This window comes from Paroedura picta, chromosome 15 (genome assembly GCF_049243985.1).
Source record: "Paroedura picta isolate Pp20150507F chromosome 15, Ppicta_v3.0, whole genome shotgun sequence".
Classification (NCBI taxonomy): Eukaryota; Metazoa; Chordata; class Lepidosauria; order Squamata; family Gekkonidae; genus Paroedura; species Paroedura picta.
Window position 1 is genome coordinate 15210697 of NC_135383.1, and position 27358 is coordinate 15238054.

General features: G+C 46.1%; 1 protein-coding gene across 6 annotated transcripts in view; it reads left to right on the forward strand.

Annotated features, from left to right (window-relative positions):
* AUTS2 (activator of transcription and developmental regulator AUTS2) overlaps window positions 1-27358 on the forward strand; it is a 675677-nt gene that overhangs the window by 427829 nt on the left and 220490 nt on the right. For all 6 annotated transcript variants that reach the window (XM_077312657.1, XM_077312656.1, XM_077312658.1 and 3 more), the window contains one exon: window positions 23444-23473. In XM_077312657.1, the coding sequence (XP_077168772.1) occupies window positions 23444-23473 (30 nt within the window). The remainder of the gene's footprint in view (window positions 1-23443; window positions 23474-27358) is intronic.

The window sequence follows — 27358 nt, forward strand, 5'->3', positions numbered from 1 at the left end:
GGTTTCTTGAAGCCTGAATAATTTCAGGGGTTTCTCAACAGTAAAAAGGTTGAGAGAGACTGGGTTAGACTGAGAAAGGGAGAGAATGATAGCTAGTGTAAAAGACTCTGCTAAAGACTCTCAAGGGACACTACTAGTTAGAGTAGATGGTATTGACTATGATGGGCCAGTGGTATCTCGATACTTCATGTAGTATCTCTAGATACACCCCCGGCAACATGGCTATTTTACTTCCAGCATGTACCAATCATCACACTGCCCCTTTGTGACAATGGTCTGGTGTTTGGGCAAAAGCTCTATGGTAAAAATGACTTCTAGCATACTGAATTATTTCTTAATTATTTATTAGATTTATTTTTAATGGCCACTCATCCAAGAGGTCTCGTGACAACCTGCATCACTGAAACCAATAAGGTAAAAACAACATCAAAAACAAACAACAAACATAAAATGTCAACATTAGAATATTAAACTATGTGGCTGTCTCCATCCCACCATTAAAACTAAATAAGTGGTTATCCTCCAAAGGCCAATCTAAATAATTCAGTTTTGCATGCCCTGAGTCTTTTTAAGAACGGGCAGAATATAAAAATCAAAACGTAAATAAATAAAATGCCCTGCAGAAATTAAACAATTCCAGCAGGGCGTGGGGGTTATAGAGTATAAATGAAGATTGCCAGTTGACCACTGAGTAGATGACAAGGTCAAGCAAAGTATGACAAGATTCTCTGCTGTCAACAGATGTGGAAATTTAACCAGATGCAGTTTTTCCTTGAGTAGGTAAGAAAGTCCAAATTCTCACTGCTACAGTGTTGAAAGGTAGAAGTGATCTGACCTCTTATGTCCTATGGGTGGATCAACGGACTTCTGTAGATGAACTATCAAAAGAATGTGTTTCTTCCTTCCCTGTAAATAACAACTATGGAGAATTCTGAATGTTTTACTTCTGCTTGTTCTGTCCCAAAATCTCTGTTTCAGTTAGGGGTAGTCAACCTGTGGTCCTCCAGATGTCCATGGACTACAATTCCCATGAACCCCTGCCAGTATTTGCTGGCAGGGGCTCATGGGAATTGTAGTCCATGAACATCTGGAGGACCATAGGTTGACTACCCCTTAGTTAGATGATAGATTTTTAGGTTTTTGTGCTTGATTTTGAGAATGTAAATATTATTAATAAAGTGCATTTTAAATATGTTGTAAACTGCCTCGAACCATATGAGAGAGAGACAGTTTAGAAACATAACAACAACAACAACAGAGCATCAGTGTCACCACATCATAGTACACTCCACTGGCCAGCCGATTGGCAGAAGGGAGGGCAGATTTTCAGTGGGGGACCCATACTTTCCTTGGGGGACCGGGTAACCCTATAGGCAGAGATAGCTTCATGTGTGCAAGCCCAAGTCCTGTTCCTGCCCAGCCTGCAGACCAGCTTCAGTAGAATCAGGCTCTGAAGCCCCTCTCAACACCTGATTGTTCAGTCTTCCTCAGAGGAGGCATGGTGTATATATATACATTTCCCTTTCCTTAGGAAAAATCCCCTCCTTCTCAACTCAGGGGAGGGCAGGGCGTAATATATAGTCCAGTCTCCCTACCCCAGTAATTCCTCTGGATGATGAGAAAACTATAGGTGGTAGAGAAGAATCAAATTGATCAATTCAGTTCAGAGGAGAGCCGGCCGATGAGCTTCTATGACAATTCCAGCAACCTGGCGTCGGCCCCCTCTACGTTGGCGGTTTCCTGCTGAAAGAAGGAGATTGTTTATGTGCCCCAAACGTGTTCTTCATTTATATCTGTTGTCTCCATCTTTTTCATTTTAAATGTGCATTTTGCAAGAACCGATGAATCAACCGCCAACAAGCGAATTTTTCAGCCAATTCCGTTAACGATGTATGCAATTAACAGGCCATGCTTTTCCTTTAGATGGTTGTTGTTGTTGTTGTTGTTTTGTCTTAACTCAGACATAAACTATTTTCATGTTGTCGTGAAATGAGCCTGGATGTCCGCACACATGCTTCTTCCCCACACGCCCTCCCCACATTTTTTGCTTGTGTGTGCCTGTATTGTTTCACTCTGCCATTTGCTGGGTATTTCTGAGCAGCGTGAGGCCCCACTCTGCCGTGGGGATTCAGGACATATTGCTTGGCAGGTGGAGTCTGTTCGGATGCATTTGCTGTTATTTCAGTGCTGACAGGGAACATACATCATGTGAGCTTGGAATGCCAGCAGTATATTCCATAGTAATCTGATTGCAAGAAATATAGGGAAACAAAGCATTTATTCTTCCAGTGGCATTCTTGGACAGGTAGTTGGGTGTGGTAGGAAGCTGGAAGGAGAGGCTGAAGGACACCGACCATGTGAACCTACATGAGGCTGAAGGACATCGGCCACATGAGCACCCATGAGACTGAAGGACACTGACCATATGAACACACATGAGAATGAAGGTCACTGACCATATGAGCTCCCATGAAACTGAAGGACACTGACCGCATGGGGTTGTTTCATGAATTACAAACTGGCCAAAGTTTGTGACAAAGTTTAGTTTGTCATCCTGAAGAATAGCTGCCAGTTACAGTGGGCGATACAGACCTTGTTAGGTCAAGACTCTGAGTCGGAATGGCAGCTTCACATGTTCATTGTACTTGTTTCCGTGGCTCGGGAAGAACCTTGTGATTCTGTTGACCCACTGGCATCGCACTGTCTATTTTATATTTTCCAGGCAGTGGGAAGGGCACTGAGATTGTTCTGCTTCGTACAGAGATTCTCAACTTGATGCACCGAGATGCACCACAGTATGTTGGGAGTTTGAAAAAATTATTAGTAGTGATTCTTTTTATAAAACCCTTTTATTCGTGGATTGACTTGGCCGTTCCGCAAATGGCCAATGATGGGCTTGGAGGGGATGGGAAAGGGGAATTGCCCCTGGCTATTCAAACCTTTGCTGGCCAAGACTACCATTTTGTTGACCTGTGTTGATGGTGGCTGTAGTTGAACAAGTTGAGTCTTTCCTTGGGATTGGGAGTGGGTGGGTTAGGGGTTTCGTTTTGGGGTTTTTTTTAAGTTGTTTTAGCTTGGGAAGATGGCAGAAGGGCATTCTGTAAGCTCCAGGCCTCGTGTGGTGGGGAAAGGGGAGGGAACTCTGTGGCCTAGCCTCCCCTCCACCACCAAGTACTAGGCTGCAGAAGGCCTCTGGCAAGCTTTGGGCCTTGGATGGCAGGGAGAGGGTCCTTCTGCACTTTAAAAATCCAACTTTCCAATGAAAGCTACTTATTGAGTTTCACAGGGCTTGGTGATCCCAGGTGTCCTATTCTACTGTGCCTCATCTGTGGCAGGAAACCTGTGAATGAAGCAATGGTTTCATCTGGGCAATGTCCCATGTCACTTTCGGGGGCGTAACAGGGAGGTGTGGCCAGCTGACATCACTTCTGGTATGCCTCAAAGCCTGAAAATATATTCAAGTATGCCTCCCTGGACAAAAAGTTGAGAAAGACTGGCTTAGTGTTTCTCCTTTCTCTGAAATGCTGTTCCATTGCTCTAGTTCAGACTGAGCTTCCCTAGTCTATATATAGCGTTGCCAAGTGACTTGGGGAATTCCTGGAGATTTGGGAGATACAGCCCAACAAGGATGGGGCTTGGGATGAGGCAGGACTTCAGAAGGTTCTACTGCCAAAGAGGACACCTTCCCAAGCAGCCGTTTTCTCCAGGGAAACGTCTCTCTGTAACGTGGAGACTGGCAACACGATCGATAGGGCAATGTCTCCCAGGTGCCTGCAGTATTCAAACACCTAATTGAAACTGTGCTGAATTTTGTGGCAGCACTCTACTGGTGTTACCACAGGGCTCCGCTCATTCTCTCCTCCTGAAATGGCTGCAGCGCTGTTGCGTTCCCTCTGGCATTCGGGGAGGGGGACGGGCGGGCGGGCGCTGAAATGTTCAGCAGCAGCACCTGGTCCATTTGGCAAAGCCGCAGGCTTCTCCACCGCCGTTCTGTTTGATGACAGCCGACAGCTCTTGCCCGGTTTCTGTGCTGACATTTCTCACCTGCAAGGCTCCACGGGAAATCCCAGACTGCCCTTGTTTGACACCGACTGGAGGAACTTGACTGCTTTGAAGGAGATGCCAGGGCAATTTCAGTCCCTTGTTTGCAAGGATGTCGTTGTGCTCTCTTGCTTTGGTTGGGGAATGTTCATTTCCTAATAGATAGATAGATATAAAATCTGCCAGAGGATTTCTGATAGGAGAAGTGGGGTTCACCACCGTGTTTTCTGCTTTGCCTGGCGTGTGGCAGTCAGTCGCTTAAGCAAGGCAAAAGGGATATGGACCCTGACCAATCCACCCTGAACCGGAAGTATCTTAGATGCTCAGAATTTGATTATTCAGGTGGAAGGAGCATTCTTCTTTTTTTTTGGGGGGGGGGGAGACCAGTTGTCATTCATGTATTTGTTTTGAAAAGAAGATTTTTTTTTAATCCACACACATTTTTAAAAGATGGAGATTCAGAAGAGTCCAAGAAAAGTCTTAAATCTGTTTGGCATCATTAATTTTATCATTGCTAACAGGGTCTTCTTCCACACTTTATTTTTGGCTTTATTTGCTCTACTCTTTTCTCTCTAGTGGAGACACAGGGCAGCTGACATAGTCCTCCTCTATTTCATCCTCACTACAACCCTGCAAGGTAGTCTGAGAGTGTGGGGCTGGCCCAAGATCACCCAAGGTGTGTGGGGCTGGCCCAAGGAGCTTCCATAGTTGGGTCACTAGGATCCTAATCTGACGCCTTAACCACTACGCCACCCTGGTTCATGTTGAAGAAATGGAATTTGGGGCTGTGTTTGTGATTTAAACCAACATTCTTATTTGAGAATAAATCTGTGAGATAGCCTTTAGACTTCACAGAATCCCAGGCAGAGTCCGCAGGGAAGTTTTGTTTTGAGTCAATGTTTTGAGTCAACCGTGCGTCGGTTAAGATCAGCTTGTTTTTCACCTGGGCAGTCATTTTCTGCTTGAAATCATCATTCACATTTTTTTGAGTAACCGTGGAACGTGTTAATTTACTTATATTCCCAGTGAACAAACACAAGGAATGTTTTGTGTACAGTGGACAGGCTATTCTCTTTTCTCCTCGACTGGTAAAATTCAATCTCATAAGTTCTTACTGAGATACGCTTTGTTTATAACACGCTTCTTTGTGTTACAGTGACTTACTGAGAGAAAAGTACATAGAAGCAGAAGCACTGACTGCTAACAGACTGAGAGAGATTCTGTTAACTGACTTTAACGGACCATAACTGACAAACCATAACTGAATTCTCCCAGCATGCATTGCTCCTCCCTCCAATATGTAGAGCACCTGTATGCATAGGTGCAAACCCCCTTACAGTTCCTACATTTTAGAGCAACTCATACATTGTGAGTTGTGTACAGAAAGTTAAGAGTTCTGATAATTTAATTCCTGGCATCTCTCATTAGAGCAGGGGTAGTCAAACTGCGGCCCTCCAGATGTCCATGGACTACAATTCCCAGGAGCCCCTGCCAGCGAATGCTGGCAGGGGACTCCTGGGAATTGTAGTCCATGGACATCTGGAGGGCCGCAGTTTGACTACCCCTGCATTAGAGGATCTCAGACAGGAGGGTGTGGGGGAACCAGGACTGGAGCTCTAGTCTCAAAATGGGCACCGATGATCTCCCTATGCCCCAGTACAGGGAAGGGTTGGTAGCTCAGCAGCAGAGCCTCTGTTTTGCATGCAAGAGGTGCCTGATTCAGTCCACAACCTCTCCACGTAAAGGATGTCAGGTCACAAAGGAATATCCTTTCCTGCCCGTCAGAATAGACGACACAAGGATAGATGAGCCGGTGATCTGACTTAATACAACACAGCTTCCAAATAATGGGAAATGATAATCCTGGTCAGGAAGCAAATCCTTTTAAAAGGGGCGAGGGAAGGTATTCAAATGACGCAGCCCATGCCAAAGCAAACAGTTGACGCTCCTTCTCTGAAACAGCATAAACATTCCAATTGTCGCCTTTATTTTGCTTGTCAGTCAACATTTGAAACCTTGAAATGTTCCCTTGTTCCTGGTTAGAAGCCCCACCAACACCACCAGTTCCCGGAGCAGACGCTGTCTCCGTCTTCATCAGCTCTGAGAAAGCCCTGACATGTTCCATACCGTTCAGACGTGGAAGTCTGTGAAATGGAAAGGAAAACAGCTCTTTCTGTCAACCTGTCAGCGATAGAAGCGTTTACTTTCCATCAGAGTGACTAAACTTTAAAACCGTTTTTTTCTTCGGTGCCGAGTCTATGCGTGCAAGAACTCCCGGGTGTTATCAGAATTTATAGACTCCCAGCAACCCAATAGAATATCAAAGTGGGTGTTTCCCCCCCCCCTTTTCGGTGGAATATTAAAAATTCATTCGGATAGTCGCTTAAGCACGGATGACAACTTTTTAAAAAGAATAAGAAAAAGCCCGAGAAATGGTGGCCGGGGGGGGGGGGGAGGGCAGGGGGGAGCCAGCAGTCTTTATGGTTTATTGACCTTGATTCCACAATGCAAAATAGATAGATGAGAACTGGAGGGGGAGGGCTTTCTTTATGGAAGTTGAATCGTGGCAACCAAAGCACCGCTCATAAAAATGTGACTCAATGTGTCACAGAAGATTGGCAGTGGGAGATGTTCTGGAGGCAAAGGGGATTTATGGTCGTTGCATGATTCTGTCTTTCTGGAACGTGGCAAATACTTCTTTTTACAAGGTTGCTTATTCAGGCTATTCTGTTGGGAACAGCAAAAGGGAAACAGCCCTGGTCACCCTGTCTCCAAAAGGACATAGCAGAGCTGGAAAAAAGTATAGAGGAGAGTGACCAAGAATCAGTGGTCCCCAACCTTTTTATCACCGGGGACCACTCAACGCCGGGGACCACTCACTGGGGACCATTCAACGCCTTTTAGTGAGGCCCGGTGGGGGGGGGGTAGTTTACTCTCAACCACTGCCCTAACGCTCTCTGATCGCTATGGTAATGTTTAAACATCCCTTCAAAATAAGATACAGACACACCACAACAATGAGGTGTGTTGTAAAGGGCTTGGGGGGATGAAGTAAAGGGCCAGGGGGGAGAGAAGGCGTCCTTCGGGGCCCACCTCCAATTAGTCGAAGGACCACATGTGGTCCGCGGCCCACAGGTTGGGGATCGCTAACCAAGATGATTGGGGGGCGGGGGGTTGGAGCACTTTCCCTACAAGGAAAGACTGACGTTTCAGTTTGTAAAAGAGATGACCGGGCGGGGTGGGCGGTGGGACATAATATAGATTTATAAAATTATGTGTGGAGTGGTGAGGGTTGACAAAAATAACTTTTTCTTCCATTCTCAAAATACGAATTTGAGGATATCCAGTGAGCTGATGGGCAGTAGGTTCAGGACAGACAAAAGGAAACACTGCTTTACACAAAGAGTGATGAACATGTGGAATTTGCTGCCAGAGGAGGTAGAGATGGCCACAGGAATATACAGTTTTAAAAGGGCATTTGAGAGATTCATGGAGGAGAAGTCTATCAATGGCTACTAGCCATGGTAGCTGAGGAGAACCTCCACCTTCAGAAACTCTGTCCCAATCGTAGACACACAGAGTGAAGGCAGAACTAATTCCTAACCATTAGGGTTTGTTAAAATATCCAGAGTCCAGATGCCGGTTAGACTAAACTCACAGCTTCAATCCTGAGGGGATATTTCAGAGCAGGATTCTAAAGCAAAGGCCAGGATCAGAGACAAGAAAATCAGTCCAGAATACAAGCTGCAAGTTCAATAACTAACAGACACTTGGCTTCCACACAGCCACTTCCATGTTTCCCGCTTCTAAACATCATGCTAAGCACCTGCCAGCCACTTTAGCCCAGCTCCTGCAAACACTCATCCTCATAGTTGATAGATGACACTGTGCCTTCTGTCTTGCAATTCCCTCCTTATCTCATTCCTACGATGTTCCCAAGACTCTGATGACAGGAGAGGCAAACTGGCTGGCAGATTATTTGCTGTTGCCAACTTGGAGCTCAGTGGCTACCTGTCTGCAGATTTCTTTATCTGGCTCCTCAGAGATCGTCTCCTCTTGAAGTGTCTTTGTTAACAGCTGTGGGTTTGAGTCAGATCTGCTGGCTACCTCTTCCTCAGAGGAATCCTCTGCATCACTTTGCTCTGCTAGAGCTGGCTGGTCCACAAGAGGTTCAAATCCTCTGAATCCCAGAGCTGGGAGGCAACACTGGGAGACGTTCTTGCCGTTTATGTCCTGGTGTTGGCCATCTAGAGCAGGGGTGACCAAACGGTGGCTCTCTAGATGTGCACAGACTACAATTCCCATGAACCCTTGTGCTGTTAGGGGCTCGTGGGAATTGTAGTCCATAGACATCTGAAGATTCTCAGTTTGAACACCCCTTATCTAGAGGAACTAGTTGACCATTGTGTGAGGCAGGATGCTGGACTAGATGGACTATCAGTCTGCTCCAGCAGGGCACTTAGGTTCTTGTGTGAAACTCCCTGTCAGAGGATGCAGTGATGGCCACACATTCATGGAGAATAAGTTTATTAGTGGCTATTGCCCATGGTAAGTGAGGGAAACCAAGAACCTGTGCTGACTCAGCACATCAAAAATGAAATAAAGTTCATGCAGGAAAACTTGTGAAGTACTCTCTTCCTTTATTCTAACAAAGACTGGAGCACAATTGTATGCTGTGGCAAGTTAGACTCCTATTGGGAAAAATTAATTTTACAAGACCTTATCTGACTAACAGCTTGGTATAGTGGTGCAGCCAGCTTGGTGTAGTGGTTAGGAGCGCCAACTTCTGATCTGTTGAGCCGGGTTTGATTCCCTGCACATGCAGCCATCTGGGTGACTTTGGGATCGCCACGGCACTGATAAAACTGTTCTGACCGAGCAGTAATATCAGGGCTCTCTCAGCCTCACCTCCCTCACAGGGTATCTGTTGTGGGGAGAGGAAAGAGAAGGCAACTGCAAGCTGCTTTGAGACTCCTTTGAGTAGAGAAAAGAACCAACTCTTCTTCTCTTTAGTCATCCACAGACTGTCTGCTGCCTTTCTACAAGGTCTCACTAGAATAAAAGAAAAGACCACTTCACACGTTTTCCTGCATGAACTTTATGTCATGTTTGATTCATGTTTGAAGTATTGAGTCAACAAAGGTTCTTGTTTTTGTTGCTTCCCGCACTGTGTTTCCCAGAATGAGGGGATCAGAGGCAACATCAGGGGAAAGTCTCTGCCTCCATGCTGTTTTGGGCCCTCCAGAGGATCTCATTGATAAGACAAGATGCTAGACTGGATGGACCACTGCTGTAATCCAGCAGGATTCTTATATGTTCTTATATTATTTAAAAAAAAACATTCTTCCTCTGCTAGTTTAACAAACCCCTTTATTCTGCTGTTCCACCCCACCCTGCTACAACCCCCTGGGTGCTTGAAATTCCAAAACCTCCTGTGTTTAGAAAGAAAGAATAGCTTGTTGTGAATCCCCCGCCCGGCACACACAGTAAAATCTGACTGTTTATGCTGCCCTTTGCAGCATTTCCCCACTCTTTGGTTGAAATCACCGGGTGAAAAACCCATCATTGGTTTCAGATATTCACTTTTGTGCTGAAGGCCCAGTTGGGGCTGGTGTGACTTTTTTTTTGTTACCTGCCGCCAGAAAAATGCAAGCCTCCCCCTTTCCCTCCACACCTTCCGTCTTGCCTAGCCTAGCCCCTGAGAGTGTTGGAACAGAAAAGCTTCCCTTCGGCGCCATCTGCTTCTGCCAGCTTCTACTTTGGGCAAAGCCTTTACATCTGTTGAGAAGCGGCATCTCTTCTTGATGAGCCGGGGGGGGGGGGGGAGTTGGTTTGTTTTTTTGAAGATAGGCTTTTGGTCTCCTCACCACGTTCGTTAACTGTTGAACTGCTTCGGGATAAGCCAAAATGTACCCGAATCCATGCTATCCAAGACAAATTGCCCATCCCTTTACTTTAAATGGGCCAAATCAGTGGTGGCCCAATCATGATTTGGCCACGATTCTCACAGTTTGAAGGAAGGGTTGTGGGATGAAGAGAGGCCACCAAGCAGCTGATCTGTCATGATCAGCTGCTTGGTGCACCCTTCCAATGCCTCCCCCCAGCCTTCTCAGGTAGAGGAGACACTGCCAGAGAAGGCTGGGGGGAGGGAAGCATTTAAAGGGCCCACTAAGTTGCTGATCATGACAGGTCAGCTGCTTGGTGCACCCTTCGAATGCCTCCCCCCACTTTCTTAGGCTCTCTGCTGCCTGGGAAGGCAGGGAGGGGCGAAAGAGGCATGTGCAGACCAAGAAATTCAGACTATCAGATTCAGCCGAATCCAAACCAGTGAAGTGTGATTCGAATGGTTCAGATTCCGGTTGAATCCGAAACGATCCGAATTCCCCCCCCCCATGCACATGCCTACCTGTGACTTGCCACCCCTGTAAATCCACACCACAATAGCAGTTCAGGTGCCACAGGCCTCTTTGTTGTCTCGTCGCCGTCGACTCGAAAGGCAGACCCGGCATGTTGCAGCTGCCGCTCGACATCTACCCAATCGCTGGACTACCCAGGGATGCGCGAATGAGCAGATCTCACCCGGTGATGATTTGAAACAAGCCTCGTGGCTTTCTAATAATGTGCCAAAGCAGTCCCAGCAGTGCGCCGCGAGGCCTCCCCGTTCCATCTTCTGTGAATGAACTAGGCCCAGCAGGGCTCAGCTAATGCAGGCAGGCCCTTCTGCTCTGCTGGAGGAGACAGACTCCGAGATGGCAATCGAAGCTTGATTTGCCAACACATTTCCAATGATTAAAATGTAATTAGCACAACTGAGTGCCTCCTCCCCAGCTAATTTTAATACATGCTGTGACAGGCAGGCGGCCGCCAGTGGCCGGGCCCAGCAGCAGATGGAAGCCGAGGCAGCGGGAGAGGAAACCGTTTTGCAATGCGGCTGTTCACATCATGAAACCATCGGGGCGCTCGGCTTCTCGGGAAGGCCCTTGATGGCCGCCTGTCAAATTGGCTCTGTCATGTCTGGCTGTGGTGATGGCAGCCGTCCTTCAAGATATCCTGGGAGTGCAGTTGTGTTGCAGGCTTAACTCCTTCTGTGCTAGTCGACAGTGTGAGCTGGCCTGCTGGGCTGCTTTGGAAACAATGTCGGGGCTGTGTGGTGCTTATAAGTATGGATGGACAGCATGGGCTGAATTTGTACCTGGTGTGCGTGGGAGGAGGGGGGGGTAGGGCTGCCACACACCCAGGTAACTGGTAGGGGATGGGGGATAGAGTTGCTACATCAAGGTTGGGGCATTCCCAAAGGTCTGGAGATGGAGTTTGGGGAGGACAGGGACCTCAGTGGGGTACAATGCCATAGAGTCTACCTCCAAAGGAGCCTATTTCTCCAGGACACCTGAGATGAGCTGTAATTCCAGGAGGTCCCATCCAGAAACTGGCATCCCAAGGGGGTGTTATTTTACTAATGATTTTCCAAATGCTTTCCTCCTCCTTTCCACTTCCCATAGTGAAACACATGACCATTCAGTTCGCCAGAATAAATGAAACCACCTTACTTGGGAAGGATAGATGGCCTGTCACATTTGTATCCCACTCCTCCTCCAAAGTGCTTAAGGTAGTATTACATTAGAACTGCCAAGATCCTGGTGAGGGTGAAAATTTCCCCATTGCCCACAGCCATTCTCAGCTGCAAGGGGGGGAGGGGTAAGAAAAACAATAAAGCAGCCTTACCAGAAGTCGATACAAGGAAGTGACAACGTACCTCTAGAGTTAGAATTTCTGGTGATTCCTAGAGCTACCCTTTGTCATTTCCTGTATCAAATTCCAATAAGCACTGAAGTCTTTTCTCTCACTCTGATGACCTTGTGCATCCCCCACCCCATTGCATGTATTTTACTGAAACTGTAATCCATCCTGAGCCTTTTTGAGAAAGGGGGGGGGATAAAAGTAAGAACATAAACCCTGTATATTATGTGGTTTTCTATCTCTCCATTTTCCCCATCTTTCAAAAACAACAACAACAAAACTGAGGGGTAGCTTATTTTAATTTTTTATTATTTTTTTACAAGCAATACGAGTCCAGCGATATGACACTATTGCTAGTCTTGATCATTGAATTTGAAAATTAAAACAATTGAGGGGAAATTTAAAAGGAGTTGCATACGGTTTTTTGCCCTGGTGGTTTTGGTATGAAAGGGTATTAGAGAGGAGGCAACAGCAGCATCCCTGGTGGAAAAAGGGAGAGAAGGACTTCAGTGCTGCATGCAAACACAATAAAGGGGAATTGTCAGTGCAGAATGAAATTGTCAAGAGATATAAAGAGAGAGAGAGAGACTGAGGTGGGAAGACTAAAGCTTTGGAAACATTTTTACCCTTTAATGATTTCATGAACAAAATTTAGAGAGGGGAACTGTTTTGGCAGTCTCTGGAAGCTTAACATTTAAATGGATGCCGAGGCACATGGACCTGCTGCAGACTGCGAAACTAGAGAATTGCTTGGGATTGACCCATTTGGAGCACAGAGTGTGATCCTCACAAGGCAGGCTTTTAAAAACTGCCAAGATCACAACCTGTCAGCAGGATCAAACTTGAGAACCACAAAGGGAAAACTATGCACATTTGCAAGCAAGGCAAGGAAATCAGCTTTACCATGCGGCTGCACTAGGGCATACGCAAAAATACCACCACCCCGATATTTTTTCAATTTAGGGACACAAGAATAAAACACCTTAGCCGAGTTTCTCCCCACCCCTGTGGAGTTGTAGCCAACTTTATACAGGTACATGCATGCACAGAGACTTGCAAAAGCTTCATGTTTCACCCAGGCTATCTAGAGATCCTGAATATAATATTGTAGAGAGACATTGGGATCGTAATGGCTTGAGTGTCAGATTACTACCTGACCAGTTCAGGCTCAAATCACTACACAGCCAGCAAAGTTCATTGGGTGACTTTGAGCCAGTCGTCTGCTCACTGCCTGACCTGACACAAGCGATTACTTGCAGGCATCCTGGAAGCATTTAGTATGGCATGATTGTTGGAAGCAGCATTTTGCATTAGATGGACATTTGGCTTAGTCTAGCAGGGCTGATGTTCATTTGGAGGAAAGGTAGGAGTATTGATGAATATTCTGCGCACGAATGCCCTGGCATACTGGGGTGTGGCTGTGCCAGCTGTTCAGGCTGTGGGCAGCTGTACAATGCAAACCATCTTCTCCCAATACAAGCCTTGCTTTCCATCTCTATTTTTTCATATCAAAACCATAATTACACAGTATGCCTCTAGCTGGTTAGATTTGTGTGTGTGTTGCATTAAGAATTACCTAAGAAGTACCTTGTTTCAGCCAAATGGGTTATATACTGGTTTTTTTTCTTATGGAACCTCCTGGATAATGTTGCATAGGCATTTTGTTGCAAAATAACTGTGCTGTTGTAGTTCACTGAACTGGATCCTTCTGCTCATTGAAAAGACCTCTCCACTTCCGGAAGGAAACTATTCCTCTGGGCCAGATCCAACCCACTATTATTGGACATGGTTGCTGTGCTTATAATTTATCATATTGCACGTGTATCGTGTAGTGTAGGATTGTTTGGCCACCAGGCAAGAGATGTTGAGAGGTGGTTAGCCATTGCCTGCCTCCACACCATGACTTTTGTTTTACCTGGATGTCCCTCATCCAAATACCGGCCAAAGCCAACCCTGCTTAGCTTCCAAGATCTGATGAGACCGGGCATGCCTGGTTTATCCAGATCAAGGCACTGCAATACTTGATCCAATCAAATCCATGGCCTAGAGTGGCTTGCTTCTTTGCCAAGGGTAGACAGAAAAGGTTCCAATAAGAATAAATATTGGATCGGATTGTTTTGGTATGCTCGGTTTCCCCATCTGCCCTCCAACCTGGAGGACAATTCATGTACAGAAGTAACCAGGTTATCTGACAAATCTAGAAAATGACAGATTATGGAAGATGAACTTTCTGTTGCTTGAAAGACCTGACACTGATTTCTGCAGCAGGGCTTTTTAATTGTCCTTAGATCCCATACACCAGGGGTAGTCAAACTGCGGCCCTCCAGAGGTCCATGGACTACAATTTGTAGTCCGTGGACCTCTGGAGGATTTCGTATTTAAGCTGCGTTTTAGAGTGCTTGCAGCATCTAAAAATTATCTAATAATAAATAATAAAATCTAATAATAAATTAAAATAATAAATCTATCATAGCAGCCATTTTACGTCTGAGTTTTGCATATCAGCAGTAGGTTCATTGTGGCCTGTTCTATGCAACAAGTTATTGGCATAATGAGAGTTCTTCTGATTATAATCCATGCAGTCTATGATGTCATTAATGCACAAAGAGCTTGTATGTTTTAGTACACAAGGAATAGTCGAGCGCGCCCAGACTTATCGTGCTGGTGAAGCTTGCAATGCATAACCTTCATATAGGGCAGTGGTTCTCAGTCTGGGGGTCGGGACCCCTTTGGGGGTCAAATGACCCGTTCGCAGGGGTCACAGCAGGGCAAGCAGCTTGGCCAGAGGGGGCGCAATCCAAACAACAGCCTTGTGGGGGTAGATCGAGATAGAGCGTTCGTCTGTCTGGGGCAGCGGAAAAGAGCGAGTTCGGCGTGGTGGGTGAACTGAGAAACCCCGGGGGGAAAAACAATTTATATACAATCCTGAACAATGGATCTTCACGCCATTGGTCAATTTTGGTTTAATTTCTGTGCAAGAACCCTTGCATAATTTTATGGCTGGGGGCCACCACCACATGATGAACTGTATTAAAGGGTTGTGGCATTAGGAAGGTTGAGAGCCACAGATATAGGGGTTGTCCTTGTGGGGGAATTTATTCCTCCTTTTCGTAGCAGTCAGCGGGCTAGTATCAGATTTGCAGGCATGGGGTTCTGCCCAACTACTTTCCTTCCACATTTCTCCAGATACCATGTCAGTTTATTTTCTTACGGGCATTAGAAAAATCAGGATTCTTGCGCAAAGATGCTGTTGTCATTGGTGGCATCATGGCACTGACTTCCCTTCTTTCTTTTCCTTTCTTGTGGCCCACGATATATCAATGTACTGCTGGAAGAACAGTGAGGCAGGTGCATGAGTAGAATCCCCTTATTGCCCCCGTGGGAAAAAAATGCCCTCTGGTCAAAGGTTCACCTCAAGATTTGGATGTTTAGAGTGTTTAACTGGTTTTTTTAAGTTTTCGTGTCGACATATGGCACTCTAATCAATTGCTTTCATTATGATTTTATTGGGGCTATGCTAAAAGACTTGGGTTTTTAACTTGATTAGTAAATATTTGTACTATATTTTAAAATTAGGTTCTACCCTGTTTAGGCTTTAGTTCATTTCCCTTGTTTTGACCTTTTTAGTTTCTTGACTTTTCTTTGGGGTGGAAGATCATTTATTACAGAAGGACACAAGGATTTTCTTACCCCACCAAAAAGTATAAACTCTTAAGCCCAGGGATACTATAGCTGCTATGTTGTTGTTTCTTTTCCAAGTAGAAGAAGAAGAGTTGGTTCTTGCATGCCATTTGTCTCTACACGAAGGAGTCTCAAAATGGCTTCCAATCACCTTCCCTTTCCTCTCCCCACAACAGACACCCTGTGAGGGAGGGGAGGCTGAGAGAGCCCTGATTTTACTTTATCAGTGTGTGGTGAGCCCAAGGTCACACAGCTGGATTCATGTGGGGGAACATGGAATCAAACCTGGCTCATCAGATTAGAAGTCCACACTCCTAACTAGGGTTGGGCGCATTGCCGTCCGAAGCGGCCGTTCACGCCCGAAGCTGCCAGCGCCACGGTGCCGGCTGCTTCGGGCGCAAACAGCCACTTTGGACAGCGAAGCGCCCAACCCTACTCCTAACCACTGCACCAAGCTGGCTCATGTATATCATTTAACTCCCTACGACAGGGGTAGTCAAACTGCGGCCCTCCAGATGTCCATGGACTACAATTCCCAGGAGCCCTTGCCAGCATTCGCCAGTTTGACTACCCCTGCCCTACGAGAGCACTCTGAGCATGTTTTCTAAGTTCAATCATGAAGGATTCCTAGTGCTTGAGTTCACAAAGAAGGTCAGGTCAGACCACTTGGAACTGCAAAATCCAGGGGAGAAACAAAAAATCACATGAATTTTGGAATTTCCAAGCGACTCTGTTGAAAGCAGCAATTGCCCTTTGTTTTTGAACAGTTCCATGGTTGGTGTTTCATCACAAGTCCTTTAGACCTGAGGATTTGAAAAGAGCCTTTGTTTTTCAAGCCAACACACACATGGTCCAAACTTTAACTAGCCTAGAGTCAGATCTAAAGATATGAAGACAGATTGTCGAGTTTACACAACTGATGTTTTTCAGACTCCTGTTAAATTTGTCTCAATCTCTTTGCAATAGCACACAAAAACAATTTGGGCTTCTTGCTGTAAACTGCCCCCCCCCCAATGTGTTATAATTCATTATGGGCATAGTTGTGATCTGTTTTTCCTCTTTATTATTTATGGCAGCTTTTATCTTCCTGGGATGATTTATCATTTAAATTGTCCAAGAAAGAGCTCAGGAAAGCAAGGCTTACAGTAAATCCAACATCAGTAAACAGATACTTTGCATGAAAACCAATTCCCAAAGCAGGGATTGTTGGTTTTGCATTGGTATTTTCAGGGTGTCCGGACCTAGGTGAACCAGGCTAGTCTGGTTAGTGTTTACATGGGAGGCCACTGTGGAAATCTAGAGTTGCTAGCCGAAGCAGGACGAAGAGCTGGTTATTTGTACCCTGGTTTTTACTACTTAAAGGAATCTCAAAGCGGCTTACGTTCACCATCCCTTTCTTCTCCCCCCAACAGACACCATGTGAGGTAGGTGGGGCTGAGAAGGGGGTGTTGGTTCTTATATGCTGCTTTTTTCTACCTGAAGGAGTTTCGAAGCAGCTTACATTCGCCTTCCCTTTCCTCTCCCCACAACAGACACCCTGTGAGGGAGGTGGGGCTGAGAGAGCCCTGATATTACTGAAGAAGAAGAGTTGGTTCTTATCTGCTGCTTTTCTCTACCCGAAGGAGTCTCAAAACGACTTACATTCGCCTTCCCTTTCCTCTCCCCACAACAGACATCCTGTAAGGGAGGTGGGGCTGAGAGAGCCCTGATATTACTGAAGAAGAAGAAGAAGAATTGGTTCTTTATGCCCCTTTTCTCTACCCCAGCGGTTCTCTACCGCAACCCCTGACGACGATGACCTGCTCCCTGACAACAATGACACCAAAACATTATTTTAATTACTTTGAGTTTTATTAATATCTTTTTTGTTCGATTGTTGCAAGGTGACTCAAGCCAGTCTCTGAAGAGGTGGCAAATAGAATTTCCTAAATTCTTACAGGACTCTGAGAGAGCTGGGTTCTAATTTGCCCTCAGACTTGGAATGTACCAGGTGACTTCCACCTATTGGTTTTATAAGGTCATTGTAAGGTAAAATGGAAGAGATAACCAGGTACAGTCCCTCAAGTCTTTAGAGGGAGGAAAGGATAAAAATGGCCTTCATAGATAACCCAATATGCCAGCCTCTGGGTGCAGCCTGGATATCTCCCAGAAATACAACTGACGTTATACTGCACTGAAGTCCCATCCCTCTCCATACCCCACCTTCCTCAGGCTCCACCCACAAATGCAGGAATCTCCTGACCTGAAGTTGGCATCCCTAAAATAAACCTTTTTTTTCCTAGTCCAATAACACCTTTAAGACCAACAAAGATTTATTCAAGGTGTGAGCTTTCGAATGCATGCACTCTTCCTCAGACAAAGGAACAAGGATCATAAGTATAGATACAAGGAAAAATGAATTAAAGTACTTTTTCCTTATACCTGTACTCTTATGTACTCGCTGGCAGGGGCTCATGGGACTTGTAGTCCACGGACCTCTGGAGGGCCACGATTTGCCCACCCCTGCGCTAACGCAACAAAATCAAAGGACGAATCAGTTTCGTGGGAACAGCACTGGGGAGATGGATTTAAAAAAAACGGAAAGCAAGTCATGGGTTAAAATAATACACAGGCCTTCAGCATTTTATCGCCCCCCCCCCCCCCCATGTTGTGATCCACAAAAATCACCCTGAACGTTTGGCTCCTTTCTTCTCTGCCCGTGAAGCCAATTGCTTTGATTGCAGCGATACGAGATTGCCGGAATGACTTGCCCTTGCCTGCGTAGCAAATGGAACATGCTAATAGAACTTATCACATTACCCGATGCCGAAGTGCCATAGCTCATTACTTTAAGATAAAAGGATATCATTGCGGACGGGAAGCAGGATTGACTTTCGGAGGCCCGGCTTGATGATGATTTAATCAACTGCTCTCTTTTCACTTCTCATCTCTGCGCCTGTCGGTTTCCCAGGTGCCGTTAAATGAGACACTCAGAACCAGGAGCGCGGGGAGAGAGAAATTGCTGTCATTACTCCTCAAGAAAGGAGGGTATGCAAATCCTCGACAGACAGATTGCGTTCATAATGGGCCTAGTAAAATACAAGGAGCACGCTTGACAGGTGAGGGCAAGTTATTTGTACGCCCTTAAAGGGAAGCAACCGTCCGCGTTTAGAAATGGCGCTCGAGAGGCAGGGGCCCCTTTTGGCGTGTGCTGCTTACTTCCAATTATCGCAAAATTCGAGGCGGTATATCTTTAAATCGAATCCCGGGCTTGCACTCTGCACCGTTTTAAAAAACCCAACTTTCATTTTGGGATCGCAGAGTATGTGCTCTGCATATGAAAAAGAAAAAAAAAAGATATTCTGGTAGCACTGAGGGAGTTTCGGGAGGCAGCATGGTTGTTCTCTCCTTATTCATCACTTTCATGCCGGGGTGCTTTGTGAAATTGTGAAATGAGCTTCTTTCTGCTGTCCAGTAGCCATCACTGTCCATCATTGCTGTCTGGTAGCCCTTCATCATTGCTTACTTTTCCGTTCTAGTCAATTTCATTTTTTAAAAAAGAAATGGAATAAGTCTAGCGATGCATCAGAGTCTTGCTAGACTCGGATTCCTGGTGGGGGTATTTTCACCTAGCACAGCTGCAAAGTTACAGGAATCCTTAATTCCATTACCAAGTAAGACAAAACAAAATAGATTGGTGTGCACCTTGCTTGCGTACCTGCTTTCATCAGGAAGTCCATTTTCCTTCTTCAGATGTGAAGTTCTAAACATGCAGCTAAAATCTCATCTTTGCCCTCCTCAGCTGTCAGTCTGTCATTGGCAGCAAGATGACAGATAATATTGTTAGTAACAAGGAGAGCTTTAGATGAAGGCTTGCGGAGGTTTCTCTTTCAGTCCCTGTAGATTTCTTTTCAGCAGAGAGGGAGAGAGAGAGGGAGAGGGAGGGAGGGAGAGATATTTAAATTGCTACTCTCAGATCGGGGATGCTCATGAGTGACAATAATTAATTACTTTGAACTATTAAAACATGATAGCCCCCACCATTGCAATGTCTATTAAACAGGGTTGCCAGATTCCTCCTGGCCACCGGCAGGGGCTGGAGGGGCATGGCTGTCAGATCCAGGTTAGAAAACTCTTGGAGATTTGGGGATGAAGACTAGGAGGGGAGGGACCTCAGTGCATCCATTCCCTCCAGAGCAGGGGTAGTCCAACTGCGGCCCTGCCAGCGAATGCTGGCAGGGGGCTCCTGGGAATTGTAGTCTATGGACATCTGGAGGGCCGCAGTTTGACTACCCCTGTTCCAGAGGAATGGATCTCCACTGTGTGGAAAGGAGCTGAAACTCCAGGGGATCCCTAGGTCCCACCTGGAGGCTGTCATCCCTACCATTGAACAATGTGCCCTCGCGAACATGTCCACATTCTAACATTGCTGCTTGGTGCACCCATCTAGAGGAGGCTTTGCATCTCAGCTCAGTTTCTTAGTAATGTGAGATGTCAGGCTGGGCAGCCCCAGCAAGATGCATATTTTGTTTTCACAGGTTTCAAAAATAGTGATAGGCAACTATACCTTGGTTCATTTTGGAATTGGATTTCATTGATTATATTTTTTTGGGGGGGGGAATTTATATTTTAGGGGGAAATAACGATATTGGCCATCTTGGGAGGGGGCGATGGGCTGGCATCTCTCTATTTGGGAAACCCTTCCAAGGCTGTCATGAAACCCTGGTTGAGAAACCCTGGCTTAGACAAAGAGTTGTGCGGTTGAAGGTAATCAGTATATTGGCCTAGATGTGTCTATGCGACGTCATCTAGCGGTATACGTTAAACATACACAAACACACGAGCAGGTTTGCTCTGTTTGAAAAGAACGGGTTTGTTCTGCAGCATTGTGGCTCCCAACCCTTTTGGAGCTGTCGTGCTGTCTCTTTCGAGTCCGTGGCATCCAAGAGGGGAGCCGGGGCGGGTGAGCATGAGGAGTCGTTTGCCCGATTGTGTTTATTGCCTCTGCATAATTTATGGGCTGGAGGATCTTTGGACTGTCATTCATCTCCGCCAGAAGCTGGCATGGTGGGCTCTGGAGGACTGAGCTGTAAATTGGACGGCCTGTTTATGTGGAGAGATCGGCAGAGTCGCCGGGTCAGTGGGGGGATTGAATGGCACAAGAAAAGGCAACTCGCTCGCTTGCTGAGCCATGGGGGGGCTGTGGCTTGGCAGGCCTTTCCGTAGCGGCCCAAGCACAGGGCTGTCAGTCAATGGGCAAGGGAGCCAGAGCATATTTGTGTGCGCGCAGAATCTCTTTCTTCCATTCTCTCTCTTTTAATCGGCTTGGCACCCGTTCCGATCCCATAATGGAGACCAGTCGGTCCCGGTCTTTTGCCATATGCTTAGCTCTAGAGACATGGTGCTGCTGGGTACAGCAGGAAATGATTTGATGGAGGAATTAAGTGGACCTTGAAATTAGGACTGGACTGTCAGAAGAGGCAGGCAAGCATAATACTTTGGCACCGGGTGTAATGGGTCCTGGGGAGGACATGTTGGAAGTGTGCTCTGCAGAGTTACTGCAGAGCAGGGAAACATTTGCACGGGAAAATTCAGATTGTGTTGATTACCTTCACAGTGAGAAGTAATGAGTTATGGGGTGGGTGGGCGGCAGAGGAGAGAGCTGTGCAAAGGCTCATGCTTTCTCCCCCCCCCCTTTCCCCAGCCTATGATCCTGCTGAAAACATATCTGGAAATGTCTAGAGGCTGCTAAATAGGATTCACTGATGTTATGTAGTTGATGGGCAATCATAGAATCATAGAATCATAGATTCATAGAATCATAGAGTTGGAAGGGGCCGTACAGGCCATCTAGTCCAGCCCCCTGCTCAACGCAGGATCAGCCCAAAGCATCCTAAAGCATCCAAGAAAAGTGTGCATCCAACCTTTGCTTGAAGACTGCCAGTGAGGGGGAGCTCACCACCTCCGTAGGCAGCCTATTCCACTGCTGAACTACTCTGACTATGATTTTTTTTTCCTGATATCTAGCCTATATCCTGTCTGCTTGCTCTTCAGGGGTTCTTGGGGAACAGATACCTCATCCCTGAATTCGGAAGACTGGCGATCACTGTATTGATGTAGAATATTTTTACCCAGCATTCCCAACTGTGAATCCCCAAGGAGGTTTAATGGCGAGGAATGAATGAGTCCTGCAATGGCATAACAAAGATACGTCTAATCCATTCAAACAGCATCCTCAAAGTAAAACAGAAGCAGAAGAAGAAAAGGAAGAGGAAGAGGAAGAGTTGGATTTTATACCGTGGTTTTCACTGCCCAGAGTCTCAAAGTGGCTTACTATCGCCTACTCTTCCTCTCCCCACAGTGGACACCCTATGATGTTGTTGGGGCTGAGAGCTCTGACAGGACTGCTCTGTGGAAACAACACTTTCAGGACTGTGACTGGCTCAAGGTTACCCAGCTGGCTGCAAGTGGAGGAGCGAGGAATCAAACCCAGCTCTCCAGATTAGAAGCCGCCGCTCTTAACCGCTGCATTAAATAAATAATTTTAAAGCAACTTATCTTTTATTATTTATTTATATCCCACTTTGATCTCCAGCAGATATCCAAAGCAGTGTGTAGTGGAAATAAGCCAACAAAAGAAACAAACTATTGTGGAGGAGGGGAAGGACAGTACTGCAGAACAAGAGGCATAATACTCAGAAGTGAAATCACATCACTGTGGTGCTGCCACCATGATGCTCTAGGATTCAGACGAAACTCTGTGGTTCTTCTTTTCAGGAGATTGCTGGAAGTGCAATTAGGGTTGCCAGCTTGGGGTTGGGAAATGCTTGGGGTGTTTGGGGGGTGGAGCAAGGAGTGGGTGGGATTTGGGGCAGGGAGGGACCCCATTGTTGTATAATGCTATAGAGTCCACCCATTTTCAGCAGCCATTTCCTCCATGGGGGGTCTCTCTTGCATCTCAAGATGTAATTGCAGGAGATCTCTAGGTCCCAGCTGGGGACTGCCATTCCTCATGTGTGCCACTTTCCGGTAATCCCCCTCCCCCTGCAGCCCTATTGAGTGGCATTGGGCAACAAGGAGGGAGGCTGGGAGGACCTGGGGTCCCTAACTGTGGTTATCATGGTGGCTAGATTCAAGTTGCTTTGACCCCACTGTTTTGCCAGCCCCCCAGGAGCTGCTTGGCTCAGCTAATTTCCTTCTGTCTGTCTTTCTCATCCTCCTTCCTTTCTCTGGCTTTCCTGATCGACCTGTAATTTATTCAAAGGGCTTCATTTCCTTTGTTCTCAATAATACATGCTCGGTGTGGCTCAGTCTTTTAAAATATGGGCATTAGGGAGTGTTCGAAAGGGAGTGTTCAGTCTCTAGCATGGAAATATATGTTCTGTTCTTTCCATCAAGCACATGGGACAAAATGGCTACTTTGGGCAAAATGGCTCCCAAGCAAAAGAGACAGGGGTCCAATCAGTCTTCTCCCCACAAGGCCATATTTATTGGAACAATCATAGCCATAGAATAGGGCACTTTGGGATTCAGTTTTCCAACCACAAGGAAGAGCTTGTATGTGGTCTATCATTGTAGAACTCATAGGGTTGCTAGCTCCTCTGGTCCAGGCACGGATCCCCTGCTTCCCAGGTACACCTTGCTAAACTGGAAGAATGCCGCACTTTAATGCAACATGCTTACATCACCTGGAAGTGATGTTGGCACATAGGGGTCATCAAGGGGGGTGACACTCTGGGTTTTGGCCAAAACACTATGGTTTGAAGCAAATTTTACTATAGAGTTTTGCCCAAATGCCAGAATGTCACCCTGCAACGTCTCCAACGTGCCAACATCTTTTCCTGGAGAACACCCACCCACCTCCCACTCCCTGCCGGCAACCCTAAGATCTCATCAGCCTTTCAGTTGAGGGTTTGTCAACACAGAAAGCTTCATGTTATTCTTTTGTATGGGAGATCTCTGATATTCTTGTTTGTGCTAATCAGGACTTTCCTTTCCATTGCAGTGTGACAGTGACAGCGATCAAGAAGAGAAGGTAGGGCCGATTTACTGTTTCTTGTCTTTGATCAGAGTCTCTCCCTTCTCTTTGAGATGATCCCTGGCCTTAGACCATGTCCTACACTGGTCCCAGAAAGAGGTGATGGACACCTTAGATGGTAGACTGGACTGGACGGCCTCCTAGGATGTGCCAGCTATCCTCCTAAATTCAAAATACTCTGCAAGTTTGGAACTAGCTCAGCAGGGAGAGTAGACTGGCCAACAACCTTTCCCTATTTTCATGTTTGTTTGCTTTAATTTGCAGGGAGTTTCTCTCTTTTTTAATGTGACAGAGCATTGATCTTGCTGTCTGTACACATGGCTTGCTATCTCAGGTCTCTAATGAATCGTTGATGCTTTCACTTCTGTAGGAAATGTTTTACATGGGGTAACTTCACAAAAGTAACTTTGTTCCACTTTCGGTTCTGCTAAAACGCTAATGCGGTGTTCAGTTCACTGAGATTTTCTAAACAGTTCATGCTGTTCAAGGGACTTGGGGCCGGAAACAGTGGGGGGAAAGCACACATGCATTATTACCGAATGTAGACAATATGTTTTGCATTATGCCATCTCTAAAATGTTGGGGAGTGATCCCAACCTTGCAGGAAACAAGCAATCTTTAGAAGAGGTAGTCCGAAATAAAGGACTCCAAAACCTATTCAAGGTAATGGATTTCCTTCCCACGTTTAGCTTTCTCAGAATCTGCCTAACTGAATATATCCTAGAACAAAGGTGTTATTTACCTGACCATTTCAGACCTTGGCAACCATTGTTCTTAAAGTAGAACATCATCTTAAATCACTTCTTCAAGTGGGGGTAAGTCTCTAATTGGTACCTGGTAAATTCTGGAATGGGAAACATGGAGTAATATGAAAAGTGCTTCTGCACACTTGGGAATGTGCATAATGATGAACTGAATCCATATTTCTTTACCAGTACATTTGGTTCTCCCCGTGGTTCTCAGCTAATAGCTGTCAAGTTCTAGGTACATCAATAGCTTTCTGCATTCTACAACCAGACCTGCCACTGTATGTGATCTCCCTCTTTGCATTATCCCTTTACCACATGTCCTACCCAAAAGACGCATCATGTGGTTGTCTAACAGGCAGATTACACTCCTGCCACATCCTCCTACTCGGTAAGGAGGCGTTGCTCATGGCGGAATCACTTCCGCCATGGGTGGTTGTGAGCTCAGGCTACCAGAAGAGTCACCTCAGGAAAACAAAATGGTGTGTGCATAAGCCACAATTTGGGTGGATATGGATAATTAATGTGGTTTACTGACAAACCTTAATGGCGTCCCTCAGCTTGGAGCTCTAATATAACATTGTGAATATTCTTGCCAAATGCTTCTAACCAGTGTGTTTGCTGCTATTTTGAATGCTGGCATTTGTCTTTGAGCAATGTTTTAATGTCACTGGCTAAATGTTGACACCCAATGGAAGGGTAAGGAAGTTATTGTTTTTTGAAGTCTTTCTATCTGTTCAACTACCTTTCAAACAATTTTATTTCAGCCTGGGATATATCAGTGCCATACAATATGTACACTGATACAGTAGAACCCAAAAGCTCCAATACAGTGGTCACTTGGATGTTCTCTTACATGTATAGATGACTGTAATGGATTCAAACATTCATGCCCATGCCTGGTGTTAAATTTCCATGAGAAAATTCCTTGGTAAAACAATCTTTTCAATGAAAGCTATGTTCCTTGATCATCTTTGAATGGGAAGTTCAGCTTTTGGTATTAAATGTGTTCTCTATCGCTCATGACAACGACCATTTCTTTGTTGGTAAAAAATTGCATATAGCAGTAAAGTTGCCATTTTGACTTATGCCAACAGGATACGTTTAGCCATGCCTCCAGGTTACGTGTGAGCATGGCAAAGTACGGTAAGATACATATGATTCTGAACTCAGTCTCAGTCTGCAGATCAAAAAATCCACATAGTGGGGCCGTGCACAGATAAAGGAAATATCTGGGTAAGCCTGTGTTTTATTAAAAAGAGGGGATAAAAGGGGGGAAAAAACGTTTTCAAATACCAACATTTTGTGAGAATGCTTTACGAAATTTTGGCCACCATGGTGGATGAACCATAATTATACTTGCTGCTCTTTCATTTGATAAGCTGAAGTATGGTGGAAGGAAAAGAGGAGTGGGCAGTCAGGAATTTCAAGAAAGAAGATGCGGAGAAGGAAAGCCAGGGTGATAGGAGAGATCACAGAGAGACATGGAAGAAAGGGGGAGTATAGGAAAGAAAGGGGGGATGGAAAGAAGCAAGGAAAGGGGGAAATTTAAAACAGGTGGCTGGGAGAAGAAAAGTCAGGAGATGTGTAGGCGGTAAAGAAGCGAAAATAAAAAGGGGAGAAGCTACAGGAGCTGCAAGGGGATGAGAAGCAGAGATAGCATCCACACAATTAAGAGGAGATGTGTTCCCCCATGAGCTTTTGTGGCCTCCCCAATTGCACGTTGACATCATGATGAACTTGCATTATCCACTTGAAATTAATGCAATGCCATTGGGAGGAACTGGGGTTAATAAGGCAGGAGAGTCATTGTCGGCTGCAGATAAGAAGGCTCCGTGGCAATTGGTTTCCCCTGATGTGATGCGTCTCGGGTGGCCTCCAGATCAGGACTGGTCTTTGCTCATGCAATGTGCACTTGGGGATTTGAAACAGAAGAAGGGTTTTTAAAAGCAGAGGGAAATGTTGAGCTAGGGGGGGAGAACAAATGCATTATTTGTTCTTCAGGCTTTTGCTTTCTCTGGGTATCCTGCTTGGAATAGCGGTGCACATAGGTTCTTGACAGGCGGTTCAAAAGTTGATTCCAGGTGAGGATGTTCTATCCAGTTCGGATGAGGCTTAGGGCTTAGGGCAGAAAGAGACTCTCCTTCGGTTCTCACCTACTCAAACACCACACACAAGACCAGGCATGTAGCTGAGATAACAACTGCTACTGGGCAGATCTCCCTAGGGTGGCCCTTTCTGTAAGGAGACCAGCTCGGAGAGCTGAAGTGACTTCTCCATCTCCTGGCCACAATGGAAATTTCTGTGTGCATACGTATTATTTATTTGTTTGTTGGTTTTTGTATTTATATACCGCCCTCCCTGAAGGCTCAGGGTGGTTTACATGAAACAGATTCGTTAACAGTCATGGTAGAGGGGGGGCTTGGCTTGGGGGGGGCAGTTGGAAGCTATGGATTAGGTCGACCTCAACCAAATGCCTGGTGGAGGAGCTCCCGTTTGCAGGCCCTGTGGAACTGTTCGAGTTCCGTCAGGGCCCTGATCTCCTCTGGGAGCTCGTTCCACAAGGTGGGGGCCAGAATGGAGAAAGCTCTGGCCCTGGTTGAGGTCAAGCGGGCTTCATTGGGGCCAGGGACCACCAGGAGGTTAGAAGTAGTAGAGCGCAAGGCTCTTTGAGGGGTGTAGGTGGAGAGGCAATCCATCGGGTATATTTGCCAGACTGGGAGGTTCAGGATGAGATAGAAACACATTTCCTTTGTATGCATATATGATAATGGTAATGTGGCCACTTATCTTTCCCTGGCCTGAGTGAAGTTCCTCTGGCCTTGACCAGGGCCTGGACTTTTCAGTCCTGGCCCCCACCTGGTAGAATGAGCTCCCGGGAGAGCTGAGGGCCCTGATGGAGCTATCACAGTTCTGCAGGGCTTACGAGACAGAGCTCTTCTGCCAGATCTTTGGTTGAGGCCAGAGCAAGTAAGATCAGGGCCTCCTCACCAGGCTCCGGAAGGTCATCAGGCGAATCCTTATTTCCTCAAGGTGGGTTGCTACTTCATTGGGACTGGGGTTGGGAGGGCTGTAATGCCGCCAATGCTGTATCTTTATATAGGGATTTTTAATGGGCTTTTATTAAAGTTGTTGT